The 25,110-nt window shown below is 55.5% G+C and overlaps 9 protein-coding genes and 1 non-coding gene across 10 annotated transcripts; 3 read left to right on the top strand and 7 right to left on the bottom strand.

The window, feature by feature from the left end:
- On the bottom strand, positions 1 to 2,214 carry SODALDRAFT_326371 (hypothetical protein). The gene is made up of 6 exons (XM_028610149.1): positions 1,910 to 2,214; positions 1,308 to 1,796; positions 1,093 to 1,192; positions 855 to 993; positions 526 to 734; positions 1 to 434 (listed from the first exon to the last, which is right to left on the bottom strand). Exons 2-6 carry the CDS (start codon positions 1,760 to 1,762, stop codon positions 90 to 92), a joined length of 1,248 nt encoding a protein of 415 aa, XP_028470001.1. The 5' UTR covers positions 1,763 to 1,796; positions 1,910 to 2,214; the 3' UTR covers positions 1 to 89.
- A 70-nt stretch (positions 2,215 to 2,284) lies between these two features.
- Positions 2,285 to 3,547, bottom strand: SODALDRAFT_257837 (hemoglobin; the record flags this gene model as incomplete). The annotated part of the gene is made up of 1 exon (XM_028607444.1): positions 2,285 to 3,547. A coding segment is annotated over one exon (1,263 nt), but the record flags the coding sequence as incomplete, so codon positions are not given.
- Positions 3,548 to 7,476: 3,929 nt separating this feature from the next.
- Positions 7,477 to 9,019, top strand: SODALDRAFT_336003 (aminopeptidase Y; the record flags this gene model as incomplete). The annotated part of the gene is made up of 2 exons (XM_028612557.1): positions 7,477 to 7,580; positions 7,648 to 9,019. 2 exons carry the CDS (start codon positions 7,477 to 7,479, stop codon positions 9,017 to 9,019), a joined length of 1,476 nt encoding a protein of 491 aa, XP_028469999.1.
- On the bottom strand, positions 8,952 to 10,151 carry SODALDRAFT_326366 (hypothetical protein). Its single transcript, XM_028610148.1, has 2 exons — positions 9,568 to 10,151; positions 8,952 to 9,473 (listed from the first exon to the last, which is right to left on the bottom strand). The coding sequence occupies exons 1-2, from the start codon at positions 9,941 to 9,943 to the stop codon at positions 9,202 to 9,204; spliced, it is 648 nt and encodes a 215-aa protein (XP_028469998.1). The 5' UTR covers positions 9,944 to 10,151; the 3' UTR covers positions 8,952 to 9,201.
- A 666-nt stretch (positions 10,152 to 10,817) lies between these two features.
- On the bottom strand, positions 10,818 to 10,908 carry SODALDRAFT_t4. Its single transcript has one exon. It is a non-coding gene; the product is annotated as a tRNA-Ala (tRNA).
- Positions 10,909 to 11,133: 225 nt separating this feature from the next.
- SODALDRAFT_303297 (alpha-ketoglutarate-dependent taurine dioxygenase) lies at positions 11,134 to 12,598 on the bottom strand (the record flags this gene model as incomplete). Its single annotated transcript, XM_028608949.1, has 4 exons — positions 11,134 to 11,367; positions 11,505 to 11,879; positions 11,963 to 12,304; positions 12,388 to 12,598. 4 exons carry the CDS (start codon positions 12,596 to 12,598, stop codon positions 11,192 to 11,194), a joined length of 1,104 nt encoding a protein of 367 aa, XP_028469997.1. The 3' UTR covers positions 11,134 to 11,191.
- Positions 12,599 to 13,306: 708 nt separating this feature from the next.
- Positions 13,307 to 14,464, top strand: SODALDRAFT_374550 (hypothetical protein; the record flags this gene model as incomplete). The annotated part of the gene is made up of 4 exons (XM_028614682.1): positions 13,307 to 13,342; positions 13,472 to 13,595; positions 13,670 to 13,864; positions 13,977 to 14,464. 4 exons carry the CDS (start codon positions 13,307 to 13,309, stop codon positions 14,168 to 14,170), a joined length of 549 nt encoding a protein of 182 aa, XP_028469996.1. The 3' UTR covers positions 14,171 to 14,464.
- A 1,125-nt stretch (positions 14,465 to 15,589) lies between these two features.
- On the bottom strand, positions 15,590 to 18,406 carry SODALDRAFT_9701 (hypothetical protein). Its single transcript, XM_028615828.1, has 4 exons — positions 18,104 to 18,406; positions 17,762 to 18,030; positions 16,225 to 17,651; positions 15,590 to 16,138 (listed from the first exon to the last, which is right to left on the bottom strand). The coding sequence occupies exons 1-4, from the start codon at positions 18,239 to 18,241 to the stop codon at positions 16,083 to 16,085; spliced, it is 1,890 nt and encodes a 629-aa protein (XP_028469995.1). The 5' UTR covers positions 18,242 to 18,406; the 3' UTR covers positions 15,590 to 16,082.
- A 2,084-nt stretch (positions 18,407 to 20,490) lies between these two features.
- Positions 20,491 to 23,270, top strand: SODALDRAFT_9550 (hypothetical protein). Its single transcript, XM_028615817.1, has 7 exons — positions 20,491 to 21,004; positions 21,101 to 21,172; positions 21,281 to 21,394; positions 21,451 to 21,664; positions 21,754 to 22,737; positions 22,811 to 22,947; positions 23,034 to 23,270. The coding sequence occupies exons 1-7, from the start codon at positions 20,618 to 20,620 to the stop codon at positions 23,205 to 23,207; spliced, it is 2,082 nt and encodes a 693-aa protein (XP_028469994.1). The 5' UTR covers positions 20,491 to 20,617; the 3' UTR covers positions 23,208 to 23,270.
- Positions 22,993 to 25,003, bottom strand: SODALDRAFT_9527 (HAD-superfamily hydrolase). Its single transcript, XM_028615812.1, has 2 exons — positions 24,942 to 25,003; positions 22,993 to 24,873 (listed from the first exon to the last, which is right to left on the bottom strand). Exon 2 carries the CDS (start codon positions 24,659 to 24,661, stop codon positions 23,333 to 23,335), a length of 1,329 nt encoding a protein of 442 aa, XP_028469993.1. The 5' UTR covers positions 24,662 to 24,873; positions 24,942 to 25,003; the 3' UTR covers positions 22,993 to 23,332.
- Between the last annotated feature and the right edge of the window lie 107 nt (positions 25,004 to 25,110).

The following is a 25,110-nucleotide window of genomic DNA, read 5'->3' as shown; positions in this document are numbered from 1 at the left end:
GGGGGGGGGCATCTGATAACCCGATTGCAGCTCTAAACAAGAAGAAAAAGATAGAAAAAAGATAGAAACAAAGGGAAAAAAGGAAAAAATCAGGGGGTACCTAATGGCTCCCTCAGAGGCGCCATGGAACCTGAATCGTGTCCCGAAGTTTCCGAACCATTCATCTCAAGGTCGGTTTCCCCGACATCAGCCCGGTGACTCTGCGGCTTCCTCTGTTGACTTGCTCTTCTTCCACCCCCTTCCTCGGACCTTCCACTTCCGCTCTCTTGACGGCCCCTGCTCTCGTCAGAGCCAAGTCGTGTCCGCCGTGGTCGGAACGGGTTCGGCCAGAGACGGAAGAAAGCCCATAACACGGGGAGGTTGGCGATGGTGACGGCGACGAAACACTCGCGGACGGACCACATAGCTCCTTCCACCGGACCATTTACTTTGTTCTGCCAGTTGTCTTCAAGTTAGCCCACGTTGTCGGCCTGCCGTTGCCCCGTTGCCCCGTTGCCCCGTTGCCCGTCTTAATCTTTCACGTACCCGGAGGGTGATGATACTCCGCAGAAGACACGCTGCGATGACGAAAAAGGCCCCCGAAAAGAGCACAGCGAGTCCCAGCTTCTTCAGTTTCGGGAGTTTTACCATCCAGAGCATTGGAAGTGGGAGGACGATGAGGTAAAGGTCGGTAATGGAGTTAAGCGTGGCGTTGGTGTAGATGACCGCCTTCGAAATAGCTGGATAACATACGTCTGTGGGTCCATCGGAATGGAAGACGAACAATAATCAGAACTCGATGTTTCTGAGAAGGCATTGTCTCAAGTGTGAGATGTGGAATGTGGAATCTGATGGCCCCTAGGCCCCCTACTTACTGCCCGGGTCTGGATATATTTGCCAATGCCGCTCCATTGGGTGACAAGCGAAGAGGACACATCCCATGAGGGCGATGTACGATGCGGCGATGAGGGCGAAGCTGATATCTAGCATCGTTCGGTAACCTTGGACGCCAGTCTTAAATGAAGAAGTCAGCTTCATACATGTATCGACAGCATAGACTGCATGTGTGCTAAAGTCTGGTAGAACGACAGGGCGCATCACGTTGGCACGTACCGTCAACCGTAGATAGAAAGCACACATGGAGGACTTGATGATCCAGTTCGCCGTGACATACATGGTCCAGCCCGCCACCTGGATCTTGGAGCCCAAAACCCTGTCCGGGGCAATTAGCCTTCCCGCGTCTCGTCGTGATATCACGGTCCCTCGCTCTTCGTTCTGGCCAAATAAAAGCTTGAGGAGGGCCCGGATTCGGATCATTTTCCACCGACCTCATGGCATATTCTTCGCTTTCCGGGCTCAGAGCTCGTCTTTCGGCGTCGGACATGTTGCTATTTGTCAGTCCATGGGTCACGCCTTCCACCGTGTCTGCCAGGACTGCGTTCGCCGTATAAGGGAGCATGTTGACCAGCATAAGGTAGTCGTCCGCCCTCATCCCACGCCAGCCGACCATGTACACTCGACCGAAGAGGCGAAAGAGGATGATGAAAAGGCCGAGGGAGAGGAAGACAAATATCTCCACCGTAGAGGAGTTCATGCTCGGCGCCTCGCTATTCTCATCGTGGGCATTGTGAGATTCGAAGAAGCACGAGAGGAAGGAATATGGCGTTCGGCGTGGGGCAATGGAACAAAAATCGAGAAAATCATGACGGAACTCGGAATTATCAAATCTTTTTGGTTCCCCGTCTCTGCTTCTTCTAGAATTCCGTAACCGGTACGACTGCATGACGCGACTCGATGAACCGTACCTGGGAGTGGAACTAAACCAACGGCGTCAACTCAAATCTTTCTTTGTCAGTTGGCAAGGCCCATTAATATCGCCGATCGGGATCTAGGTACGTTTTCAGGGTTTCGTTGTCCGATCTTGACCTACCCAATAGTTCCGACTGCATCGGCTGTGTGCGTGATTATTTTCTCTCGGGGGGCTGCCCCTTATTGACAAGTGCCCGACAAAGACTGCGCCCGAACATACCCGAGACTCCTGGAGAGCAAGACCATTTAGAATGTTTCGAATCTCAATAATGCCGGTGAAACGTCCAACTATGCCACGACCGTACATGTAGATATATTCGGATATTCTTCTAGAAGTCTGTGTGTGCTGGAGGGTGAGTGAAGTGGCCCAAATCATGCGCTTCTGTCGAGACATGGATATAGATCAACGAATTCGCTCTCTGTACAGAATGAAAAGAAGTAAAAAAAAGGAGGATGAAAAGATGAAAAGAAAATTCTAGCCCGTAGTTCGTTGCTGGTCGTTCACGTCGCCGGTACCAAACAATTCCATATGGATCCGACCTCTCTTGACACCGAACTCCTCCAGCCGGTCCCTCACCGCCAGCATCCACGACTGGGGACCACAGACGTAATAATCCGTCCTGGGATCCTGGAGGGAAAGATGCTCGTCCCGATCAAGACGGTTCAAGTCGAAAATGCCATCAAAGTCAAAATCGCGCCCCTTCTCCTCCCCCTGCTTCACCTTCTCCAGGAAGAGGACCGTGCCGACGTTGCTCTTCTCGCCCGCCACCTTCCTGACATGCTGCCCGAAGGGGACCTCCTCGCCGTTCCGCGCGGCGTGGATCCAGTGAATGGGGCGGGAAGTGACCTTGGACTCCGGTGACAGCACGGCGTCGAGGATGGACATCTCGGGCGTGACGCCCACGCCAGCGGACATGAGCACGAGCGGCACATCAGCCTTGGCAGGGTCTTCAACGTCTACGGTGAAGTCACCGCGCGGGAACGACATCTCGACGACGTCGCCGGCCTTGTAGTTGTCGTGGAGCAGATTCGAGACCAAGCCGGCCGGGGGGTCACCCCGATCATCCTCCCTTCCCGCCGAGGGGACCTGCCTCTTCACGCTGATGCGGTAGCGGTCGGCCCTCGGCGCTTCGCTGAGACTGTACTGGCGGCACTGGAAGATGCCGTCGAGGGAGGAGACCTTGACGCGCACGCTGACGTATTGGCCGGGGTGGCACGCGGGGAGCGGCCGGCCGTCCTCGGGGACGAGGTAGAAGCTGTCGACGAGGGGGGACTCCTTCTCGCGCTTCTCGACCCGGAACCGCCGCCAACCTACCCACTCGCCTTCCTCGCTGTACATCTCGGCCTCGCGGTGGATGAAGACGCTGGCGAGCTGGTTGTAGGCTGCGGTCCAGGCTTCGGCGATGCCGGGGGTCAGGGCCGGGCCGAGCACCTCGGCGATGGCGCCCAGGAGGTGCTTGCCGACGATGGGGTACTGCTCGGGGAGGACGCGGAGGCTGACGTGGCGCTGGGCGATGCGCTCGACGGCGGGGCTGAGGGCACCGAGGTCGTCGATGTGCTGGGCGTAGGAGAGGACGGCGTTGGCAAGGGCGCGGGGCTGGTCGCCGCTGTGTTGGTTGGCCAGGTTGAAGATGTTGCGTAGTTCTGGGTGGGCGGAAATCATGTTCTTGTAGAAGAGGGTTGTGATTCTCGTGCCTTGTTCTTTGAGGATGGGTGCCGTCGATTTGACGATGGCAGTTTGGGCCGCCGAGAGAGCCATGCTGGGCGAATGTTGTATGATTTGTGTCCGCACTGTGGTGTTCTACTCGGTATAGAGCGTGGCTAGGGCAGATTGGGTGTGCAGTGTCTGATATCTGAATAGGGGTCCTGGGTTCTCGAATGGCCGTTATGGGTCATGGCCTCGGGGGCTCGAGGTATTTATCTGCGGCGAAGAGCACGAGAAAGTCGGTGGTTGTCCTCTGACTCCACTCTAATTATGCTGTCACGGCTTAGTATCCTTCAAATTTCTTTCTGGCACGATGCGCTGATTTGCATCTCCGCGGCCCTTCAATTGAACAAATCGGTCTTCGGTGCCGGGGCGGGCCGCTACCAATCGCACCCGGGCAGCCCCGGCCCCCGGAACTACAGAATTAGCAACTGAGGACATGTCTTCGCCTCCCATTCCTTCTTTTCTACACGTCTGTCCTTCCAAATTTCTTTTCTTTTTCTTTTTTTTTTTCTTTTTTTTTTTTTTGTTTTTCAAGTAAGCTTAATCTCGAGGATCCAAGGGTCAAAGGCAGATAGATGGATATCTTTATCGAGACGCAGCTGCCAACACATGTCAGCTGCAACCCGTATCTCGGATCGACAAGTTGACTTCCCAACTCCCTCATCAGACACACCACATGTGAGGAAAAGCCATTGGCTGATAATTAAGATGCTGCCGATGAATTGAATACTCACTTGGATTTCCCTCTTCACAATGTTTTGTTTGAGCGCAAACGCGCAAGCCGGTTATCGAAGGTGACCAGAGAATTCAATAATAGAGGAGCCGCGGAAATGCGAGACTCGAATCTTCGTCAGCATCGGGCCATCTCGGAACAAGGAAGGCTGTGGACGTTTTCATGACAAAACATGGCTTCATAAAGTATGAAGCTTCTACCTTGCGGCGAATCAAATGAGAACTTAGTCTCTGGGTCGGGCTACTCCGTATTTATGTGTCGTTCGTTTCTGTTTTCTCATCAGGCTTCTCGGCATTCGGTCTGGATAAAATGCGCCCAAACCTTACGTAATCCACTTTCGTGTGCGTTTCGAAGATTATGATTGGCTCTTAGGGCTTCGGGGCATGGAGGCCGGAATTGCCATCGTTCCACTCCACTAACTGTCCGTGCGCTGGTCCCTGCATGAGCCCCATAATAAGTGAGAATACGGAGGACGCGTGCCGTAATTACACTGGCATCATCAACGCTGTGTTTTTAAGCCAAGGGGAAAACCCCTAACAATCTTGCCCCTTTAATACCGACGGACAGTCGTACTTTATATATACAGAAGGCCCTCATTTTGCCCCAAGGTTATCCCCAGATTTCTGGCTCGTTGAAGTGAATCGCTTCTTCTTAAACACAAACAAAAACGCATATCCATCGCGCAAGTCGCCCAGCGGTCATCCACTCTCCTCTCTAACTCGCTTCAACTGACTCGCTTCAAAGCCTCAGATATTTCCTTCGGAGTCCTGGGCATTCTCGTCTTTACACCGGATGCGAGTCCCCACCTCTGCCGTCGTCCAGGCTGTAGAGGCGCCCGCGGGTCCTTGCGAACTTGTTGTGGCTGATAGGAGAGCACTTTATGGTCTCCATGACATGTTGCCTAGAGTCTAGACCTGCAGGCGTTCAAAGCCCTCGACTAGTCTTTTCACTGTCTATTCGACTACTGACACTGAACTCTTATGTTACGTCTTCTCTTTCCAGGCCTTTGCGAAGTGATATTTGAGTAAATACATGTTTGTGGGGACAGTGGGGGTATCGCGCAGAGTTAAGGCCTCGGGGCCCTCACGTTCCAACAGTACGAGCACATCATATACCTGAAGCGATCTACTATTGTAGCGCGCCCAATCGTGAACCAGAAGCATGTGAGGTCGAGGTTTAATATACGAATAACTTGACTTTCGTATTCATTGTCCCTCGCTCACATACGGACGCTAAGTGCGCAGAAGAGCTACATTGACTCAGTGCAGGGCTGCAAGCTAATATAAGGAATACAACCGCTGAAAATTGGCCCTAGAAGTTCTCGTCGAGCCGCCCAAGGGTTGCTCAACTTGCTCCTGATTGTTTACTGAACGCGAAAAGGTAGTCTGATTGCAATTACCGCGATAACATGAAATCAATCCATGCTTGTTGCTTTTATCTGTACTCCGTAAGATGCTGATTGTGAACCAAAACGTGGACGTAAGGTAAGTAGGCTGCAGCCATCCGAGTTCATATTCAGGGGCAGCCCATCGGCCCGATCCTCTTACCACGGATCCGGGACACGTGGAGCAGGTGCGGCCCCGGAAAGAACCCAAGGCAGCACTATGAGTCCGTGACAGCTGAGCTAGACATGCAGGGACACAAATTGAGGATCAACAGGGTAGATCGGAGACGACGGAGAGGGACGGTCGTTCACAACTCTCTAGGGGGTTCGTCCTCGAGACATGCAAGCCTCTAATCAGAGTCTCTGGGACATTCTTATGTAGTTTGTAGAAAGCATTGTACACAGTACACGAGCCCATGTGAGAGAGGCTATATACCTAGAGAAGCACGGTCTGCACTTCGGAGGAACAACCGACCTGGCTTTGGGAATTTTGACTGGTCCTTATAGATATCTCTGCCCGCATTCTTCTGCTTGAAGTAGGCAGCATAATCAATTAATAGCTGCAGGTCTTCACCTGCCAGCCGTGGTCTGGACTCTGGACTCTGTGAGACTGGGGGTTGATATTGGAGTTGCCGTATCAGGTAAGGAACGGGAAAAGAAAAGGCCAAGGTGCTAACGATTATCGGCATTGCGAACCCGGTTCAACAGCCGAGTGGTGGCGCCTTGATGGTGTTGGCAGTACCACAGATGTCTCTATCAGCTGGGGGAGACTTGCGGACATGGGGTTGATTCTTGAACGCGGTCTACGAACTTCCATCCCAAACTTGTCGCTGGGGGAAAAGCTTAGTACCTTCCCGTTACGGCAATCTCTCCGCGGTGCCGACGAAGAGCGCGTGCTCCATAAGGCAAGCGAAGTACTCTGCGGGTATCTCGTCACGCAAACTGGGGTATGTGGATACAAGATTGAGCCTTTCTTGGACGGTACATATCCGTTCGGCAGCGTTTGGTCGCCGCCCCGCCCCTTATCGAAGATGGAACACGTCACCGGATTGTCCAATAGGCGCCCATCAAATTACCCCACCCTTGCAAGCTGAGGAAGAAGCTCACCAATCCATACAACTGTCCCGTCTCGTATTCAATTGTCCTCCTGCCCACTTCTCACCAGCACCTGTTTATATTGACCGCGCCTACCTTACACACCTACCTACCTACCTAGTCGGCCGAGGCAAAAACACCGACCCAAGTCGGCGCATAACGCGCCCCTCAACTATGCACTGCACCGTTACCCGCCAAGATCTCGGGGCCTCTGAAGACTTCTCTCCACGCCGGCAGCCCCGCTTCGACCTCTCTTTGCACCTGCCCTGAGGAGCGTAGCCCGTACCAAATAGCATGGCCACCTGCCCGCGCGCGTTCCATGCATCGCCACCGAGATCCCTCTTCCTTTTCTCTCACGGCACCCTATCTTTGATGCCGTACATATGTTGATGGAGTCACTGAACCCGGTCGTCGCGTCATCCCCACCAACAGGCCTGGGGTCTGAACTCTGAAGGTTGTCGAACTGACTCGAACAGCTCCCTCTCCACTTCTATTATCCTGTGACTGGTCAGGAGTCAGGACAGGGTTGTTTCCGTGAGAGCACGAGCCCTGAGGCGTCGGTATAGCAAGCACAGGCAATATGTTTGCATGTGTCTCACGTAGTATCGGTAGCATAGCATGCAGGTAACGTATATATCTGCAGACGATCGCCCTCCACGTCTTCTCGAAGGTTTCTTCCTTCTCCAGGAGTCTCCCTTTCCCCCTCTAACTAGTTGGATTTCATCGTTGGATTCGGTGACGTCTCCTCTCCATTCAGCCCTCCTCGCCATGAAGACAACCTCGTCACTTGCCGCCGGCCTATGGGCCCTGGGCGCCTTTGCCAGAAATCCGCTGACGCCTGAGAAGGCCGTTGAGGACATCAAGACACAAGAGTATGCATCTCTTCTCCTCTGACCGCTTCGTCTTGGAACCGAGTAACTGATAACTGACCCTCTACAGACTCCAACGCAACCTCTGGAATTTCAACAAAATCGCCCGCGACAATGGCGGCAACCGTGCCTTTGGCCTTCCCGGCTACGAGGCCTCGTCCGACTACGTGCTGGAGCGTGCCCAGACCCGGTTCCACACGACCATGGACACGTGGAAGCAGTACTTCAACCACACCTTCACCCGGATCAACGACATCTCCGTCACCGGGCCCGAGGGAGAGGACGTCGTCGTCATCGCTCTGACCTACAACCCGGCCACGCCGGCCGAGGGCATCACCGCGCCGCTGATCGACACGCCCGTCGACGACGCGCGCGGCTCCGCCTGCTTCGAGGACCAGTGGGAGGGCATTGACGCCACCGGCCGCCTCGCCCTCGTCAAGCGGGGCGCGTGCGCCATCTCCGACAAGCTGAAGCTCGCCAGCGCCCACGGCGCCCTCGGCGTCATCCTCTACAACAACTCCCCCGGTAACGCCATCACCGCCGCCACCCTGGGCCGCGAGAACATCGGCCTGCTGCCGCCCGTGGGCACCATCCCCCTCGAGGTCGGCACGGCCTGGTCTGCCCGTCTGCGGGGCGGCGAGGAGCTCGTTGTCAAGCTCTATGTCGACGCCGTCTTCGAGGACCGCGAGACGTGGAACATCATCTCCGAGACCAAGGAAGGCGACCCCGACAACGTCATCGTCCTCGGCGCCCACCTGGACTCGGTCCAGGCCGGCCCGGGCGTGAACGACGACGGCTCCGGGTCGGGCGCGCTGCTGGAGATCATGGGCTCGTTCAAGAAGTACACGGGGTTCAAGAACAAGGTCCGCTTCATCTGGTGGGGCGCCGAGGAGTCCGGCCTCATCGGCTCGCTGTACTACACCTCGACCCTGCCCGAGGAGGAGGCCGACAAGATCCGCTTCTACTTCAACTACGACATGATCGGCTCCATCAGCCCCAAGTTCGACGTCTACCAGGGCCGCAACCCGGGCGACGCGTACGGCGCGGCCCTGCTGCAGGAGTACCTCCTCGAGGAGGGCTACCCGGCCCAGCTCGCCCCCTTCGGCACCGGCTCGGACTACGTCGGGTTCATCAACATCGGCGTCCCCTCGTCCGGCCTCCACACCGGCACCCCGCCGTTCGACCCGTGCTACCACCTCGCGTGCGACGGCATCGACAACATCAACTGGGACGCCTACACGGCGAACGTCAAGGCCGCCGCGCGCGCCGCTGCCATCTTCGCCAACGACCTGAGCGGCGTCCCGCCCCGGTCCAGGACGACGCCTGCCAAGCGGGACTTTGCGTCCGTCCGTCGCGAGTTTGAGCGCTGGGCTGCCATTGCTGAGGAGGCGGAGCATGGCCACTCTTGCGGCGGGGAGCATGGTTCCAAGAACACCATCTAGTTAAGTCGAGTTTATGAGGTAGCATGTGTGTGGTAGAGAGATCAAGTAGTACATGGCATAACAAATCTAGGATATCATGTCAATGCCAAATTTGAAAAAGAAAAAAAAAAGGGAAAAACTCCATGTCCTGCAATGAACAAAGACAAAGCCCACAAATCAAACCTCCCGTTGCGCCGTACTCATCAACTGTCATTATTCTTCTCGTCCAGGCAGATGCACAAGGCGCACATAAGAGCCATGTCGACCCCCGGTGCCACGACAAGGGCATACGTTTGCTGGCCGCCCAGCCACTCGCGGGCGTTGAGCAGTTTCCGGTCGATCCGAGCGACGACGGCACCGGATGACTCGTCCACGATGTCGGCACTGGTGTCAAACCAGTTGCCCCCCATGACGAGGGATTGAGGCTTTCCTGTGCCGGTGGAGGTGAAAGTTGCGTTGGCCTTGGACCCAAAGACTAGGTAAGGTCGCAAGTCAGCATGATATGTATCTCTACATAGCGGACCCGCTCCTCTACGAACAGCGAACATGACGCTTTCAGACCAACGTACATTTGAACGCATTCCTGACTTGCATAATCTTCACTTTCTTTTCCACATCCTCGACAACGTAGGTCGTGTGTAGAAGATGCAGGTGCTCCTTGTATATGTCGAACAGGTAACGGCCAGACATGTCGAAGACCTTTTTCCTGCCGCGCAGGGAGAGGACATTGCCGTCGACGCGGATTAAGGGGTTCCCGGAGGCGAGCTTGATGTCGAAGCTGTCGCCGCTGAGGGAGAGGACCTTCTCCTTGAGGATAATGGTCTCGGTTTGTTTCGCGATGTACCGGTCGAAGACACCGATGGGTTCGGGCATCGGGTTCATCTTCACCGTCGCAATGGCTTGCGAGAAGGCGTACCCAAGATCGTGTTGGTGACTGGACTGCATTGTGGGCTGGGTCGCGGACTCGCGGGGACTCGGGAGAGGATATCGAGGTCTGGGTGTCCCTCAAGATGGTCGAGGACTCGAGGTTAGTGACGGTGTGACCGACTCATCTGAGACAGAGGAGAGGAACAAGAGGACTTTTATTTATACTGGCTTCATATGGTGGTGCAACGGGTTTAGTTCCAGTGACATGCCGGGATTTGAAGATCCAAGAGGGCAGTGTAAGAACAAAGGATGAGGGCGTGACTGGATAAGGTAAGGTACCTTACCTGTTAGATGGCGGTCAGCAGTGTGAGTACTGATACCGAGAGGCTGAGTCAGGTACCTACAGTCAGCAGCCAGGGTGTCCAAAGAAAGAAGCGTTCTACACTATGTGATCCTTTAAAGTGTTTCGGTCCTTTTGATCCGGGTGCATATGTAGACATGAACTCCGTAGGGCTGTGGCAACGACTTCAATAACCACCAGACCACCCACATAGCCGGGTACACCGCCACTGATTGAACCATTGGCTGATCGGCTTCGTCTCGTCCATTCACCTGAGCCATAGGCCTGGACAGCCGCACTGGTGCCTTGCCTCCCCTGTTCGCTATGCTGGCCGCAGGACAAGGGAGTAGCTAAGCTATTTTAGCATACGGCAATCCCTGTCGCCAAGGTGATATGAGCCGAGGCGCGAGATATGCGCAGGGGATGAGATGAGAAAGCAGGCGAGATGTTGGAGTTGGGTTGAAGACGGTTTGTGAACTGCCTTTTATTTTCCATTTTGTTTTTCTACAAAATATTCCATGGATCAAGGTTCTTCGAGCTGGACGGACACCGGACCAGGACTAAAGAAATCTAACAAACGGTGAAAGCAAAAGGCAAAAAGGCAAAAAAGAATGGACGAATTGGGAATTGAACCCAAGACCTCCCGCAAATTACAGTCGGCAGGTAATGCGAAGCGGGCGCTCTACCCCTGAGCTATACGCCCCTCGGATGATCACTAAGCCCTCTCGACGTCGCTTAGATTCCTAGTCCTGGACTTGGCCCTACTGTACAACGTACAGGTGTAGGGCTGTGCACGCCTCTCTGTGGGGCTGTACCGAGTCCCCTACGTTGCACGGATTATTAGCGGCTAAGCACACGCTAACCGCCTGTGATTATGTAAGGTAGTGTGTACAGCGTACTTGATCCTTTTCACTCTTAGGTAGTACGTAGCTCCTTTACCTACTCCTACGGAGACATCATTCATCATCCTCATCTTCTCATTCCCATCAGCCCAGCTCCGGCGCGGCACCATGCGACGAGGACAGCGCCGACCACCGGGAAATGCTGAGTGGATCGAAATACGGAACCTCCCCGAGTCCTACTGCCCGGTTACCAAACCGCTCACCCTCCTCGTCATAATCGAACGTTGCGGTATGGAACACGCTCCGGTTATCCCAGATGGCTTTTCATGTTGCCCCAACAAGTCAGCAACAGACCAACGACATAGCCATCCTGGACCAAAAAGCCGAAGAGAGGAAAATGGGGAAGATGAGAGAAAATAAGAGAAAAGTCGAAGTGGAGCGGCGCTGCGGCACTCACCAATATCGTTCTCGTTCTGCCACTTCAACCGCACCTGCAGGTCGTGACCCTTGTACACAAGGTCCAGGAACCAGTCGAGCAGGTGCTTGCTCTCCTCCGCCGTCACCCCGTTGATGTGCTTGACGTGGCCTCCCACGGGGAAAACGCTCTTCCACCCCGTGATGGGGTTGGTCCGGATGACCGGGTGGACCGCCTTGAGCTCGCGGCCCACGTTCTCTGGCGCGCCGCGGGGCCCTTCGTGGAGCTCGAAGCCGGCCCGTTCCGCCACCTGACGGAACGCCGCCTGCTCGAACGTCGCCGTCAGGCTCGCGAGGAACTTTTGGTACGGCTCGCTGATGCGGTCGTAGATTTCGTATCCGGAAGCCCATAGCGTGTCTGTTCGATGCCAGTTCAGTCAGCATCGAACCGTCAGGTCCGGCAAAAAAAAAAAAAAAGGCAAGAGACGATGGAGGACGTACCGCCACCCGTCCTGGGCAGCTGCGTCAACCGCAGCGACGAGAAATCTGCCGGCACCGGCTCGAACGCAATGTCGCTGTGCCACTGCGCCGTCGACTGCTTCTTGGGGCTGGGCCCGCCTACCCCGGGCTTGCGGTAGAGCTTCTTATGCTGCACCGAGCTGATGGTGCTAATCTCCGGGTCGTTGCCCCCCAGCTCCCGCTCCGAGTTGAGAATGGGGTGGATATGCAGGCCCGACGTCTCGGGGCGGCCTGTCAGTTCGCCGAGTCGGAGGATGAGCTTCTTCTGCAGCTCGTTGGTAAGATCGTTCTGCGCCCGGAAGAAAACCACGCCTCTTTGTGCGACTATTGTGTGGGCTCTGGTTAGCTCTGGCTTTCCCACTGCGAGCTGGCCCATGGACCATCCTCCTCCATGGAGGTTTCCTCACTGGTAATAGCCAAGTCGCGGATGAGTTCGTCCGAGTTGGGTGCCTCGAGCCATTCCACGAGGTTGGCCTTTGGAAACTCGCGCCCGATGGCGGGCGTCACATCAAAGTGCTCATAGCTATCCAGCACCCCGGAGAGCTTCAGAGGTTCTCGGCGAACGCTCCTATTCTTCGTCTGGATCGGGACGTCGCCGTCGATTGCTGAGGGGGCCATTGTGATGTGATACCCTGAATTTTCGTGGGTGGCAGTTGTTGTTCTAAGGGATATTTCTCAAACTACTGATGCAAGGCGCAACTATTCTGCAATATCGAGCTGTCCGTCTCGTTTTATAACGAGGTTGTCCAGAGGAGTCGAACAGTCGAACTACTCCGAGAGAGTAAATCACGATTCACCAGACCCCTCCGATATTTGGGCGCAGTATCGCCCATGCGCCGACCGAAACGCTTCCGCATCACATTATTACGGGCTTACCCCGCCTTGGGATGCTATTTTCGTATTTCCTTTGGTCGAAGTTCCCCGAATGAGCTGCCGCGAGGGTGGCGGCAATGTGCGACTCGATTTCGTGATTGCCGTTCGATGGTCTCAACACCCCGGATTGCGTACTTCTGGGCTGAATGGTGTCATCCTCTACATGCCACACTCTTACTGCCGCGGTGCCCGGACATAATCACACACATCTGCGGGGCGATATCATCCAAAGAAAGAATGACAACATTCAAATGACATGGCACGCCGCTACCAGATATCAGTTCACCCGCCCTATGACGGTTCGCTTTCACGGAGCTCGTCTGTCCCTCTTTTCTTGGGATTACAGCAATGGTTGCCTCATGCCCTATCTGTCTCGCGTCAGACGCATCGTCAATGACGACGAGCATGTGACAACACTGTCAAGATACGCCAGGGGTTGGGTTGTCCTTGTGTATGTCTGCTCTAGCCCATGACCTGACCATGCTGCGTGTTAGCAACTGTGAAATGACTTTGTAGAATTCATGCTAAAGGACCTGATAGGATTCAGCGTCTCGGCCATTCGATCCTCGTGTCTAGTCTCTTGCCTGCTTGGAAGGCTGATTACCGGTTGACGCGCAGAGCACCGGTGTCAGGGGCGTTGTCACGTCATTCTTCATTATCACTCTCACCGCCGGCGTATTCGGGTTCCTGCTGATGCCGCCTGGGCCATGCCAGACAGCTAGCTGGTTCCGAGGCAAAAAAGGTTGGTTTACAGAACGGTAAGATATCACTACTCATGTATCCCAATCGTAAGTCCCTACACCGTGCCCTTTCAAGATTCCCTTTTGGCCCCTCAGAACCCAGCTGACGTGCCATCCTTTCCCAACCTCTCCCGGTTTGTAGCCCATCCCATTCAAGTCGGCTGGAACTCGCGTAATTCAAACACAGTCCGCTCCCGCACCGTTTCGGCAGCATGCTATAACATGTTCGTCCAAGCCAGCGGCATCATATCCTCCAACATCTACCGCCAGGGTAAGTTAAACATTGGACGCAACCCCCGTTTTCTCCGTCCAAACCTTGGGGGTACAGGGGGTAATAAACGTGCGCACTTTACTTGTGGAATGTCACCAAACTTAGACGACAGCACCCCTTTACCGCCGGGGCAACAGATACCTCCTCGCCATCGCCATTGGCGACATAGCACTCTATGTCCTCGTCAAAGCCTACTACGTTGCGCGGAACCACTCGCGGGATCGCAAATGGGACGCCATGACCGAGGACGAGAGGCTCAAGTACCTTCAATGCTACCACGACGGACGAGGGGAACAAGAGGCTTGATTTCCGCTTCTCGCACTGAAACAATGGAGCAATGGGACAATGGTCGTAACATCTGCGAGTATGGATACATCATTCGTATCCTCTCACTTCCCACTCCACCCTAGAAGATGAATCTCATTCAAGCCCTCAGCCTAATATGCACGAACGAAGATGGGTATACCGTATACATGGAATGTTTCCTTCTCCCACATAAGAGTCGTGTGGTCACGTTCTCGTTCTACTTCTGCATTAATACGCAGCGGTACTCATAGTTATTATAGCATCATCATGGTATACGACATAGATATCTACCCTGAAATGATTATCTCTCATGCGCACTTGATCAGTAAACCATAAGATGAGCTTCAGAGCCCCTTTTTCAGCATGAATGTCCCGACTATACTAATACCTCGGGTTTGGCCGTTACTGGCCTCTCACTGACCCAAGTAGTACTGTAATATCATTGTTCCAGAAAAAACGTCGTAGGTGAATAGAACATGGAAACTCAAAGAAAATAAATTGAATGACTGACGCTGTGTCCCCTCGCTAGAGTTCTGGGGTATTATACAAAATATATGTGTGTGCCATGGCCTTTCTATGCCTCCATGAAGATCCAGTCCTCTCTATCATTACAATTTCATAGATCCCAATCTGTATAATTCTTAAGAATACGCGCTTACGTCTCCTGTTTTACATGGCGAGGGCAACGGCTCCAGCAGCGACGCTGGCCAGTAGAGTCCATCCGCTAGCACCCAGACGGGGAGCTGCATCGACAAGAACGGGCCCGGAGGGCTCCGCAGCGCCCGGGGGAGTGAAGGTAGCAGTGACGAGTGTGTCGTTAATAATAGTCGAGAAGCTGGGCAGCGATGGAGGGGGAACGGGAGGGAACGGCGAGACGGACGGCACCGGGACAGGCTCTTCGGGTTGATCGGGCTGCTCTGGTACATCTGGCTGCTCAGGTGCTCCGGGGTCCTCAGGCAGACCGGGCTGACAGGGTTGACCGGGGTCGCCGGGTTGACCTGGCTGGCAGGGCAGTTCGGGCTGCTCAGGGTCTTCAGGCTGTTCGGGCTGCTCAGGCTGTTCGGGCTGCTCGGGCTCACCGGGTTGACAAGGTTGGCCAGGTAGACCCGGTTGACCTGGTTCGCAGGGTGGGCCGGGCTGTTCGGGCTCTTCAGGTTGTTCAGGAGTTTCTGGCTGCTCAGGCTGTTCTGGCTGTTCGGGCTGTTCAGGAGTCTCGGGCTCTTCAGGAGTCTCAGGCTGCTCAGGAGTCTCGGGCTCTTCAGGAGTCTCAGGCTGCTCAGGAGTCTCGGGCTCTTCAGGAGTCTCAGGCTGCTCAGGAGTCTCGGGCTCTTCGGGAGTCTCGGGCTGCTCAGGAGTCTCGGGCTCTTCGGGAGTCTCGGGCTGCTCGGGAGTCTCGGGCTCTTCGGGAGTCTCGGGCTGCTCGGGAGTCTCGGGCTCTTCGGGAGTCTCGGGAGTCTCGGGCTGCTCAGGAGTCTCGGGCTCTTCAGGAGTCTCAGGCTGCTCGGGCTGCTCAGGAGTCTCGGGTTGTTCAGGCTCTTCAGGTTGACAGGGCTGGTCAGGTTGACCTGGTTGACAGGGTGGACCAGGCTGTTCGGGCTGTTCGGGAGTCTCTGGCTGTTCAGATTCTTCGGGTTGACAAGGTTCGCCAGGCTGACCAGGTTGGCAGGGTTGACCGGGCTCTTCGGGCTCAGGTTCACCAGGCACAGGCGTCTCTGGTTGTTCAGGCTCTCCGGGTTGACAGGGCTGGTCAGGTTGGCCAGGTTGACAGGGCGTGCCAGGTTGTTCGGGCTCGGGCTGTTCGGGCTCGGGCTGTTCGGGCTCGGGCTGTTCGGGCTCAGGCTCCTCAGGCTCAGGCTGACCAGGCCCACCGGGTTGTTCGGATTCCTCCGGCTGGCCGGGTTGACAGGGCTGGTCAGGTTGGCCAGGTTGACAGGGCGTGCCAGGTTGTTCCGGCTCGGGCTGTTCGGGCTCGGGCACCTCAGGCTCAGGCACCTCAGGCTCAGGCTGACCAGGTCCACCGGGTTGTTCGGATTCCTCCGGCTGGCCGGGTTCACAGGGCTGATCAGATTGGCCAGGTTGACAGGGCGTGCCAGGCTGTTCAGGCTCTTCCGGGGTCTCGGGCTGTTCGGGTTGGCAGGGTGAATCGGGTTGACCTGGTTGACAAGGTTGCTCGGGCTCCTCGGGGGTTTCTGGAGGGGTTTCTGGTTGTTCAGGCTCTTCGGGCAGCTCAGGCTGTTCTGGCCCTCCGGGAGAAGGCCTGGGGGTCTCGGTGACCGGAATCTCCGTGGTTGTCTCGATAATCTCAGTCTCAACGGTGGTCGTGGGTTCACCGATAGCACAATCGGGCACCTCGGGGGCGCACGACGTGATGGTGTCGATGACCGTCTTGGAGATAGTGATGGTGGTCGGCACGTCGGTGACGGGACAGACGGTGGTCGTCTCGACGACAACGACAGTCGTCCTGGTCACACCGCTGCCAGGACACACATCTCCGACGTCTGGCGGGCAAGAAGTGATGGTGCTCGTGATGGTCTCTGAAATGGTCAAGGTCGTCAAGCGCTCACTTGTGACGATGGGGGACTCGCCCTCGGCGCCGCTGCTAGGAGGCGGGGTCGGGGCGGGGGGGACACCGCCCTCGATGCTACTCGAGATGGGGAAATCGTCGGTCTCGGAGGGAGCGGGCTCGAAACTGACGAGAGAGGTCGTCTCTTCGACAGGATTTTCGGGTTCCTCGGGCTCCTCGGGCTCCTCGGGCACTTCTGTGGGAAGAGGAAACTCGGAAGAAATGGACAGGGAGTCAACAGGCTCCGGCACCGGCTCTTCCGGTTCCCCCGAAGGCACGGGAAGTGGAGGGACGGAGGATGGTTCAATCGGCTCGGGCTGGGGCTCATCACTGCCCTCAGTGAGCTGATAAATCTTGATAGAGCGGACCTGGAAGTAGCTCTTCTTGAAGGCCGTCGGATTCTGGGCGACGAAGGCGTGGCAGGAAGACTCCCCCGTCTCGGCTTCGCATTCGTCCCAGTGCCCCTCATGACCGGCAACTCCGCAGAAGTTGATATTCATCATGACCCGAGCGTCGTCGAACAGGCTGCTGACCTCGCAGTCACCGGTAGAGAAGCGTGGCGTGCCCCAGGTGGTGGGGTCGGGCCTGCCTTCGAGAAGGTCGGAGGGGGTGTTGTCGTGGGTGAAAGCCCAAATCTTGACATGAGAGTCTGTCCACTCCATGGCGTAGACGCCGCCCTTCTTGGAGGCATAGGGCGGCTCGGAGTCCAAGGCGGCGCAACCAGTACCAGGGGTCTGGCCGGGAGCAGTGGGCGAACAGTTGGGAGTCTGCATATTGGAAGTCATCCCGTCGGAGCTGATGGTGCATTCGCCGATGCTGGAATCGGTGTGCATAACGAAGCGGTTGGCCGAGTCCAGGTTCCAAGCCTCGTAGATGTCGATCTCGCCGCCCGTGGGCCAAGGCTTGCCGAAGGTCCAGCTAGGTGGTAACAATATACATTTAGCTATGGCCCCATAGCATGGCTGCTGTCCTGCAGGCAAATTTCGAACAAGGAAACTGGAGAGGGCTTCGAACGGGAGCGAACTTACAAGGCGGGCCAAGTCCCACAGGCGGGCTTCGGGAAGTGAGTGAAGTCGCCTACGAAGAGACCCGTCTTGTAGGTGGATTTACTCTCGAGGCGGACACTGGCACGACCGATACCCTGCGGGTCGAGGACGGATCTCGAGTCGACACCAAGGTAGAAGTCTTCTCCGACAGTCTTGGTAAGACCGAGCTCCTGAGCTTCGGCAAGACCCTTGTAGCTGACGTAGCCACTTGTCGGATCGACATCATTGTAGTCGGGGGACGAGTGGTCACTCTGTGAGAGGGGGGTTAGGAGGCCGGCAGTCCGCATTGATAGCTCAAGGTAGGGGAGCAGGTTGAGGACATACCGTAAAGAAGCCGAACTTGTCGATGAAGTTGGAAGAGTCGTAGGTGTCTACCAATTGGTATGGCTGGGTATTAGTGGCGGCGGCTGTAGAGAGAAGGGCGGCCGAGATGAGGGCGGCAGAAAAGAAAGAGGGTGCCATGGTCCGGCGGCAGCGTCTGCTTCTGTGTGTATTGTGTCTTGTGTCCGTCCGTATGAGTCTGGAGACGATGATGGGTAGGTCTTGGTTTATAACGAGTGTGTGGAATCGAACGCCAAGGACACCTGAGAATGAGGACAGTGGCTTCCGGAGCCGACGGACCTGTCCTTTGTGTTGTGTTCTGTTCTGTTCTTTGTGTTCTTTGTGTTCCTTGGTAAATCAGTCAAATCCAACCAGAGTAAACGGAGGAGAAGAAAAGAGAAATAAACAGGTCAAAGAAACGCTCCAAGAATGACTGCGTAGGAAGGAATAAGAAACGGATGGATAAGAGGAAATGAAACTTGGAGACGACAAAGAGCAGTCTCAAATAGGGACGAGAGGCGGTAAAAAGAATGGACGGCACGGGTGGGAAGCGGCAAGCTGGCGGATATATTTGACCAAGTTATTATTATGTATTGGTTATCCGGCGGCAAAAGAGAAGCAGCATCTCGTGTACGTGTGCCTGGCCCCAGTTGGGGTTCGCATGTGGATGTGGATCTGCTGGTCTTCGTTGGATCACCGTTCAGGTCTCAGGTCGCTGGGGTCGCTGAGGTTGCTTCGGCGGCATCGACGGCGATCCGGGTCAGGGCGGTTCGGTTCGGAGAGAAAACGGGAGGCTAGGGTGCTAGCCCAGCGGAAAGCAGCTCTCTTGGGCGAATAATGGAGAGCCAGACCCGCCATAACAGGAACAGGACAGGGGTGGCCCACAACCATCCACCCGATCGAGGTGGGTATTCCCGTAGGGTTCTAGGCTTCGGGCAACTTCATCGAATCATCTCGGGGCGTCGACATCGAAGCGAAAGTTTGTGGAGCATCTGCGTACTTCGTAGGTCGAAGGACCGGCGAGGTTGATGTTGATAGCAGGCAACATCATACGGCCATGACCACGCTCTCTCGACATTGTTGAATGGGCCAAATACGGCGTCGTCCTTTTTCGTCTTTCGCTCTTTGGGCCTCATTTGCCTTCTTTTGGCTGGGTGTGGCCCCTGTCGGTGGGAGAGCGTGGTCTAGATGACTGACGGATGCCTTAGTTTGTTTCATCGAGATGTTTCATCGGCAGATGATTGGTGTTGATGAGTTGGTGAAGAAAAACGTTTCAAGCGCCCACGATGCAAAGGTGAGTAGTCAGGTATGAGCGTTAGGTAAGAGGGGAAAAAACAGAGTAGAGCTGAGACTGAAAGCGAGTCGCGATTTCCCTATCACCTGTACTCCACTTTAACCTAGGAAAGAACGACAGCGAACAGAAGGAGGGACCGTTGATATGGCCCCACCTTACTAAGGATCTTCAGGCGCTTGGCAGGGGGGTGAGCACTGAGGGAATATGGACGCGTTTCATAGTGGATCTCTTGTCGCGCCCCGGATCACTTTTAGCGCCCTGTCTACACCAGGCGAACGGCGCGTATGAGGTACACGTAGGTATTCATAGATCCTTCTCGGCAAACGGAAGAAGCAACTGCAAGCGCAAGTGACGTCTTGTCGGGCGAGCCGCTCTTTGCTTCTCAACGCGAAGACCTCTCGGTTTACATTGCGTCCGTGTCATTAAACACAGAACATTCCAACTAATACGGCCACCCGAAGCAAGCACCTACAAGCTACGGAGATTACTTCGTACAACCGTCCATCGTTCGTATCCGTACACGGTACGGCAACCGGAACGGCCCACCAACCGGCCCCGCAAACCGGCTGTAGTATGTACCGGGTGCCGTTCGCGGGCCGCGGCCTCACCTGCCTAAGGTACCTTACCTGAGTACCTACTTGAGCAGGAAAGTACCTTATACTTCGTCCCTATCGGCCTCTGAACGCCTGTCCCCGTGTCCAAACCTCCGAAGTGTTATAAGGTACCTGTAACCTACCTTTGGTATCCAATTCCAATGTCGTGTACTTGGTGCCAAGGTAACCCATGCGGCAATGCCATGAGTATACCAATACCTCGACTATATCTTTACAGTCTTACTGCTGCTGCTGCTGGGTTTGCTCCAGTGATCCATGAACCATTTAGATATACCTTATCATTGCACTTAATTACATCTTCAGCCAGTCTTCAGCCAGCCACTTAATGCTGCATGTCTCAAGGCAAGGCAGGTAGTTGATCAAGGCATCATACCATGAGCTGTCGATCGTTGCTCAAAAAGAAAAAGAAAAAGAAAAATCCGGCCGTTGAGCAAGTGATGTCTCACGAGAATCCATCTTGGGATAAGAGCTTAGAGCTCCTGATAAAGTCTGTCGCTCATTCATTCCACCACACCGTGTCTCTGCGCTAAACCCCAATACATCAACGTCACCGACTCGTGGCCACCCGCTTGTGACTTGACCTTCGCAACTTATCGCAAGAGCCAGCCTATGTGCTTGTGCTCTTCCAGAGTCCTTCGTATTTCATCTCCCAGACTCTCTCCTCATTTGCGTTTTTCTACGTCCTTTTCTCCTTCGTGGAATCGTGGCTATCCTCGTCATCCCCCCAGATTGCGACAGTGGACACCGGCCATGGTCGAAAAGTCGAGCACCACTTCCCCCATAGACGGTCGATCCAGCCACTCCAGCCACTCCAGCCAGAGGCTTGTGCCAGGCAAGGCCAGCACCGCTACTATCGCCGGACTTGCTCTCTCAGCACTCATCTATCTGGGCCCCCTTTCGTCGGGCGGTGTGCATGTGCATCGCCATCGGCCTACACTCATCCGCCACGGCCCTCTTAGCCGTAGCCCAACCGGTTCTGACTGGAATTGGACAAATGCACGTTCAATATTGTGTCTTATTATGTCTATTTCCCTCTCTGTAGTCGACCTTCAGGCTTCCCCTTCCCAGCTGACTCTTTCTGTCCCTTTACAGATCAAACCGAGTCGGACACTAGAATGGCATCCCTGCTTCGATGATGGACGATACGATTGCGCCCGTCTAGATGTTTGTTCTGATTCTCATTCTCATCAACATGCTCGAGCATCTGTCCATAATTGGGCCCAACAGTCGGGCCCGTCCACTAACTCCCAACTTCCCGCCTGCCTCCTCTAGCTCCCCATAGATTGGCAGGACCCGGGTGACCAACGCCGCGTTGTGCTGGCAATTGCTCGCATTCGAGCCACGGACACGAAGGACTACCAGGGCCCTGTCATTTTCAACCCCGGGGTTGGTTGATCTCATCTTATACAGCCCCGTTCCGCTTCACTAACCTTCCTTTAAAGGGGCCCGGTGGCTCTGGAGTATGGTCACTACGGCATCATGGCAAGTATCTGCAAGAGGTTGTGGGTAAAAATCATGTCAGTGCCCCCTCAGTTCCTGACCCTGCACTGCTTGTTGTCTCAAGTGAGACCCTGTCCAGGCTGTCCAGCTATGCAAATTTACCTTTTACCTCTTGCTCAACCCAACAGGACATCATCAGCTTTGACCCTCGAGGTGGTAAGTCGCGGCTTGCCTAGTCCTGTCTCTCTCTCTCTCTCTCTCTCCCCGACTGCTCTCTTCTGGTCTGACACTCACACAACCCGCAGTCGGCGCATCCATCCCAAGAATACAATGCTGGGAGTCCCCTGACGAGGCAAAAGCCTGGGCTCTCCAAGACCCGGGAATCGTTGACTCTCATTCCGGCATCATCTCCGACATGTTCGCCCGCGGCATCGCCTACGGCCAGACCTGCGAGCGCGCCATGGCCTCCTCCAGCATTCTCGAACACTCAGGCACCGCCTCAACCGCCCGCGACCTGCTCGAGATTGTCAACCAGGGATCCCACCCCCACCTCAAGTACTGGGGCTTCAGCTACGGTACCGTCATCGGCGGCGTCTTTGCCGCCATGTATCCCGACCGCGTCGAGCGTCTCGTAAGCGACGGCAACGTCGACTACCAAGAGTGGTTCCTCTTCACCCACCGCAACTTCCTCCACGACACCGACAAGGTCATGGACTCCTTTTACGCCCTCTGCTCCGCCGCGGGACCTGACCGGTGCGCCTTCCATGCCGCGACCTCTGATGCTGTCCAGTCCCGTCTCACAGCGCTCTACGAGGCCCTGAAACTGCGCCCTGTCATCATCGTACCATCGGATAGTGACCGCCGCGGCCCAGTGCTTCCCGCGATCGTGACCTATTCGAAAGTCAGGCGACTCGTCGTGACCTCGCTCTACCAGCCTCTTCTCCAGTTTGAGAAGGTGGCGGCGATTCTTGCTGCTCTCGAGGCCGGCGATGGACGGCCATTCTACGAGCATGACCACCATCCCAACCGCCCGGAAACGCCGCAACTTACATGCCCGTCACACGCTGCATCGCCCTTCGAACCGCTGCCAGACATCCTAGAGGGTACGCACGACGCCTTCCCCGGGATCATGTGTGCTGACCAACCCCCGCGCGGTAACGTGACGCTCGAAGACGTGATGCTGGAGGTGGAGAGGTTTGGCGAGATGAGTTCTGCTTCCGGCGCCGTCGACGCCATGTACGCCGTTGCCTGTCTCGGTCGCAGCATCCGCCCCAAGTGGCGTTTCAACGGTATCAGAAGACCCAATCCTTGCTAGAACCACACAACTCACGGCCTTGATAGTTGATACTAAGTCCTACCTAGGCCCATTCCAGGGGCAAACACGCCACCCCATTCTCTATGTGGCTAACACGGCGGATAATATCACCCCCTTGATCAGCGCTCGAAACAACTCGGCCGGGTTCCCCAGATCTACAGTTTTGGTGCAGAACTCCTACGGGGTGAGTTCCATTGTCATCCCGTTGCTGGCGCAACGACGCCCCGGTAACACGGGTGGAACTTAAGAAAACTGACAGCGGACTTCCAGCATACCTCCCTTTCGGCGCCGTCAGATTGTACAAACGGGTATATCAGGGCCTATTTCCAAAACGGCACGCTGCCCAGCCCAGATACTGAATGTGAAGGGCCGCTGCCTTTTGGGTTAGCGGGGGATGCGAATCTCGAGACATACCACTTTCCTGTGCATATGCCGCGGTTCTAGGTCCAGACTCCAGTCGCAGTAGCAGCACGCACTACCGCAGCGCTCCCACCAAATGAACCGGACTGGTTAATAACTTCTCAGAGTATATTGCAATAGTAGTACTACACTACATTTACTTACTAGTTCTACTCCTCCTTCGTCTCCCCTTTCTCTTGTCGGTGGAGTATCCCCTCTTCAGCCAGCGCCCATGTCACCGCATGTGCCACATCTCGTGCGATCTTAGTAGGAGTATGCGCCGGGAAAGATCCTGGGACAAACACCCCCGTCTCAACAAGAACGCTCTTCCACACCGATCCGTATTTCGATCGGAACGAATTCGCGCCAACTATATCGCTCGCCGGGTTATCTCCCACCATGTAAACCGTACCAATCTCCCCCGGCGAAAGAGTCAGACCACGCAGCACCTTCTCGGCATAGACATACGTGGTCTCCGTCGGCTTCCCGACAACCGAGTACTCCAACTCGGCCTTCCCCGCCGTGGCATGTCTCCAGATACCCTTCAGCGCCTCTCGGAAGGCGCCCTGCGCGAACCGCGGCTGGCGGTGCTCCGTGGCCCACTCAAAGTCGGGGTTGCAGAAATACAACACCGGTTGCTCATCTCGCTGGAAGCCGTGGTTCGGGAGCGAGGCGTCCCCGTTGCGCGGGGACCGGGTGCCCAGGACGCCTCGGGACGAGAGCAGCAAGTCGCATACGAGCTGGAGATCGAGGCACCAGTCTCGCGGACTGCTCCAGACGAGAATGGCGGCGATGCGAGTGTCGTCCGGGCTTTCTCCGTCTCCCGGGACTGCGCTGCGGCCGTGAAGCGCATGGTGGGCCCCCGTCATTTCGGGGAATGGGTGGATATGTTCGTCTTTTGCCACAACATCGGAAGAGGTGACGACTTTCCGGAAGCCGTAGTCATGTGCGAGGTTGCGGATTTGGTCTCCGTGGCCCCCCAGGACGAGCACGGTTTCGTCGCGATAATTCGTTACCAAGTCGTGGTACGGACTGTGAGATTGGACCAGCTGGCCATGGCGGAGAGACGCCAACCCCAGACGAGCTGCGATCCTTTTCTCGTGCTCGGCCTCATTGTGACCCCCGCCGTTCGTCAAGAAGATGAAGGGAACGTTGAGGTGTTGGAGGAGCTCGATGGTTTTCTTCGCCCCCGGAAGAGCCGTCTTTCCCTTGACGAGAACACCATCAATGTCGAAGGCAAAGGCCACAGGGTATTTGGGCTTATCCCCGTTGATGTGAGCCATGTTGATGTGAGCCATGTTGATGAAGAGCCAAGGCCGGATAATAGGTGACTGGAACAACAGATGCCCAGTAATGAGAAGCAAAGTGGTGAGAAGTTGATAGTATTTGGAAGGGTGCTCGTCGCCAGGAGAGCTACAGGTGAGGAGTGGATGTTGATGAAGACTAGATCTCGGTTGTGATTTCTGTTCGTTATTTGTGTAGGACTCAGGAGTAGACATCGATGGAGACTAGAAAGGACGATGGCCTATTTGTATCTCCTGGTCCAGTGGAAGGACGACGCCGTCTACGCTGAGTGTTCGTAGAGCAAGCAGAATCGATCGTGATGTTCAAGGTCGAACAATGGCTGTTGTTCAGGACAATAGAGCTTGACCTTGACCTTGGCCTTGAACATTGAAGTGGGTATGTTGCTGGGATTTCTTTATCGACATTTCTTTGTATGTTATAGACAATCATGTTATTCGATTTACGGCGCTCTGGATGTGAACTGCGCTGGCTTACCTTTCGTCTCATATCTAGGGAAGACTTCGAGGGCAGTAGGTTGCAGAAATGCGGCTCGTATGGCCCATGTGCCTCTGCCTCGTACCTGTGCCCGCAGCAGTTATTGTGTCTTTTATATCTTGGGTTGGTTAGAGGTTTCCGGGCCTCGGTGATGTGGGAATTGGCCTCC

Source organism: Sodiomyces alkalinus (assembly GCF_003711515.1).
Source record: "Sodiomyces alkalinus F11 unplaced genomic scaffold SODALscaffold_1, whole genome shotgun sequence".
Taxonomy (NCBI): Eukaryota; Fungi; Ascomycota; class Sordariomycetes; order Glomerellales; family Plectosphaerellaceae; genus Sodiomyces; species Sodiomyces alkalinus.
This window is presented reverse-complemented; position numbering and strand designations above follow the sequence as displayed.

Bases quoted from the DNA above. Each gene is read 5' to 3' on its own strand.
- SODALDRAFT_326371 (XM_028610149.1), bottom strand. From the start codon at position 1,762: ATGCAGTCGTACCGGTTACGGAATTCTAGAAGAAGCAGAGACGGGGAA. The intron at 994-1,092 runs GTACGTGCCAAC...TCTTCATTTAAG, and splicing joins CTTTCTATCTACGGTTGACG to ACTGGCGTCCAAGGTTACCG. The intron at 435-525 runs GTACGTGAAAGA...GACAACTGGCAG, and splicing joins GGAGTATCATCACCCTCCGG to AACAAAGTAAATGGTCCGGT.
- SODALDRAFT_326366 (XM_028610148.1), bottom strand. From the start codon at position 9,943: ATGCAGTCCAGTCACCAACACGATCTTGGGTACGCCTTCTCGCAAGCC. The intron at 9,474-9,567 runs GTACGTTGGTCT...GACCTTACCTAG, and splicing joins AGTCAGGAATGCGTTCAAAT to TCTTTGGGTCCAAGGCCAAC.
- SODALDRAFT_9701 (XM_028615828.1), bottom strand. From the start codon at position 18,241: ATGGCACCCTCTTTCTTTTCTGCCGCCCTCATCTCGGCCGCCCTTCTC. The intron at 17,652-17,761 runs GTAAGTTCGCTC...GTTACCACCTAG, and splicing joins TGTGGGACTTGGCCCGCCTT to CTGGACCTTCGGCAAGCCTT. The intron at 16,139-16,224 runs GTGAACCCGGCC...GAGGTGCCCGAG, and splicing joins TGGCCAATCTGATCAGCCCT to CCCGAACAGCCCGAGCCGGA.
- SODALDRAFT_9550 (XM_028615817.1), top strand. From the start codon at position 20,618: ATGTGCTTGTGCTCTTCCAGAGTCCTTCGTATTTCATCTCCCAGACTC. The intron at 21,173-21,280 runs GTTTGTTCTGAT...TGCCTCCTCTAG, and splicing joins ACGATTGCGCCCGTCTAGAT to CTCCCCATAGATTGGCAGGA. The intron at 22,738-22,810 runs GTATCAGAAGAC...AGTCCTACCTAG, and splicing joins CCCCAAGTGGCGTTTCAACG to GCCCATTCCAGGGGCAAACA.
- SODALDRAFT_9527 (XM_028615812.1), bottom strand. From the start codon at position 24,661: ATGTCTACTCCTGAGTCCTACACAAATAACGAACAGAAATCACAACCG.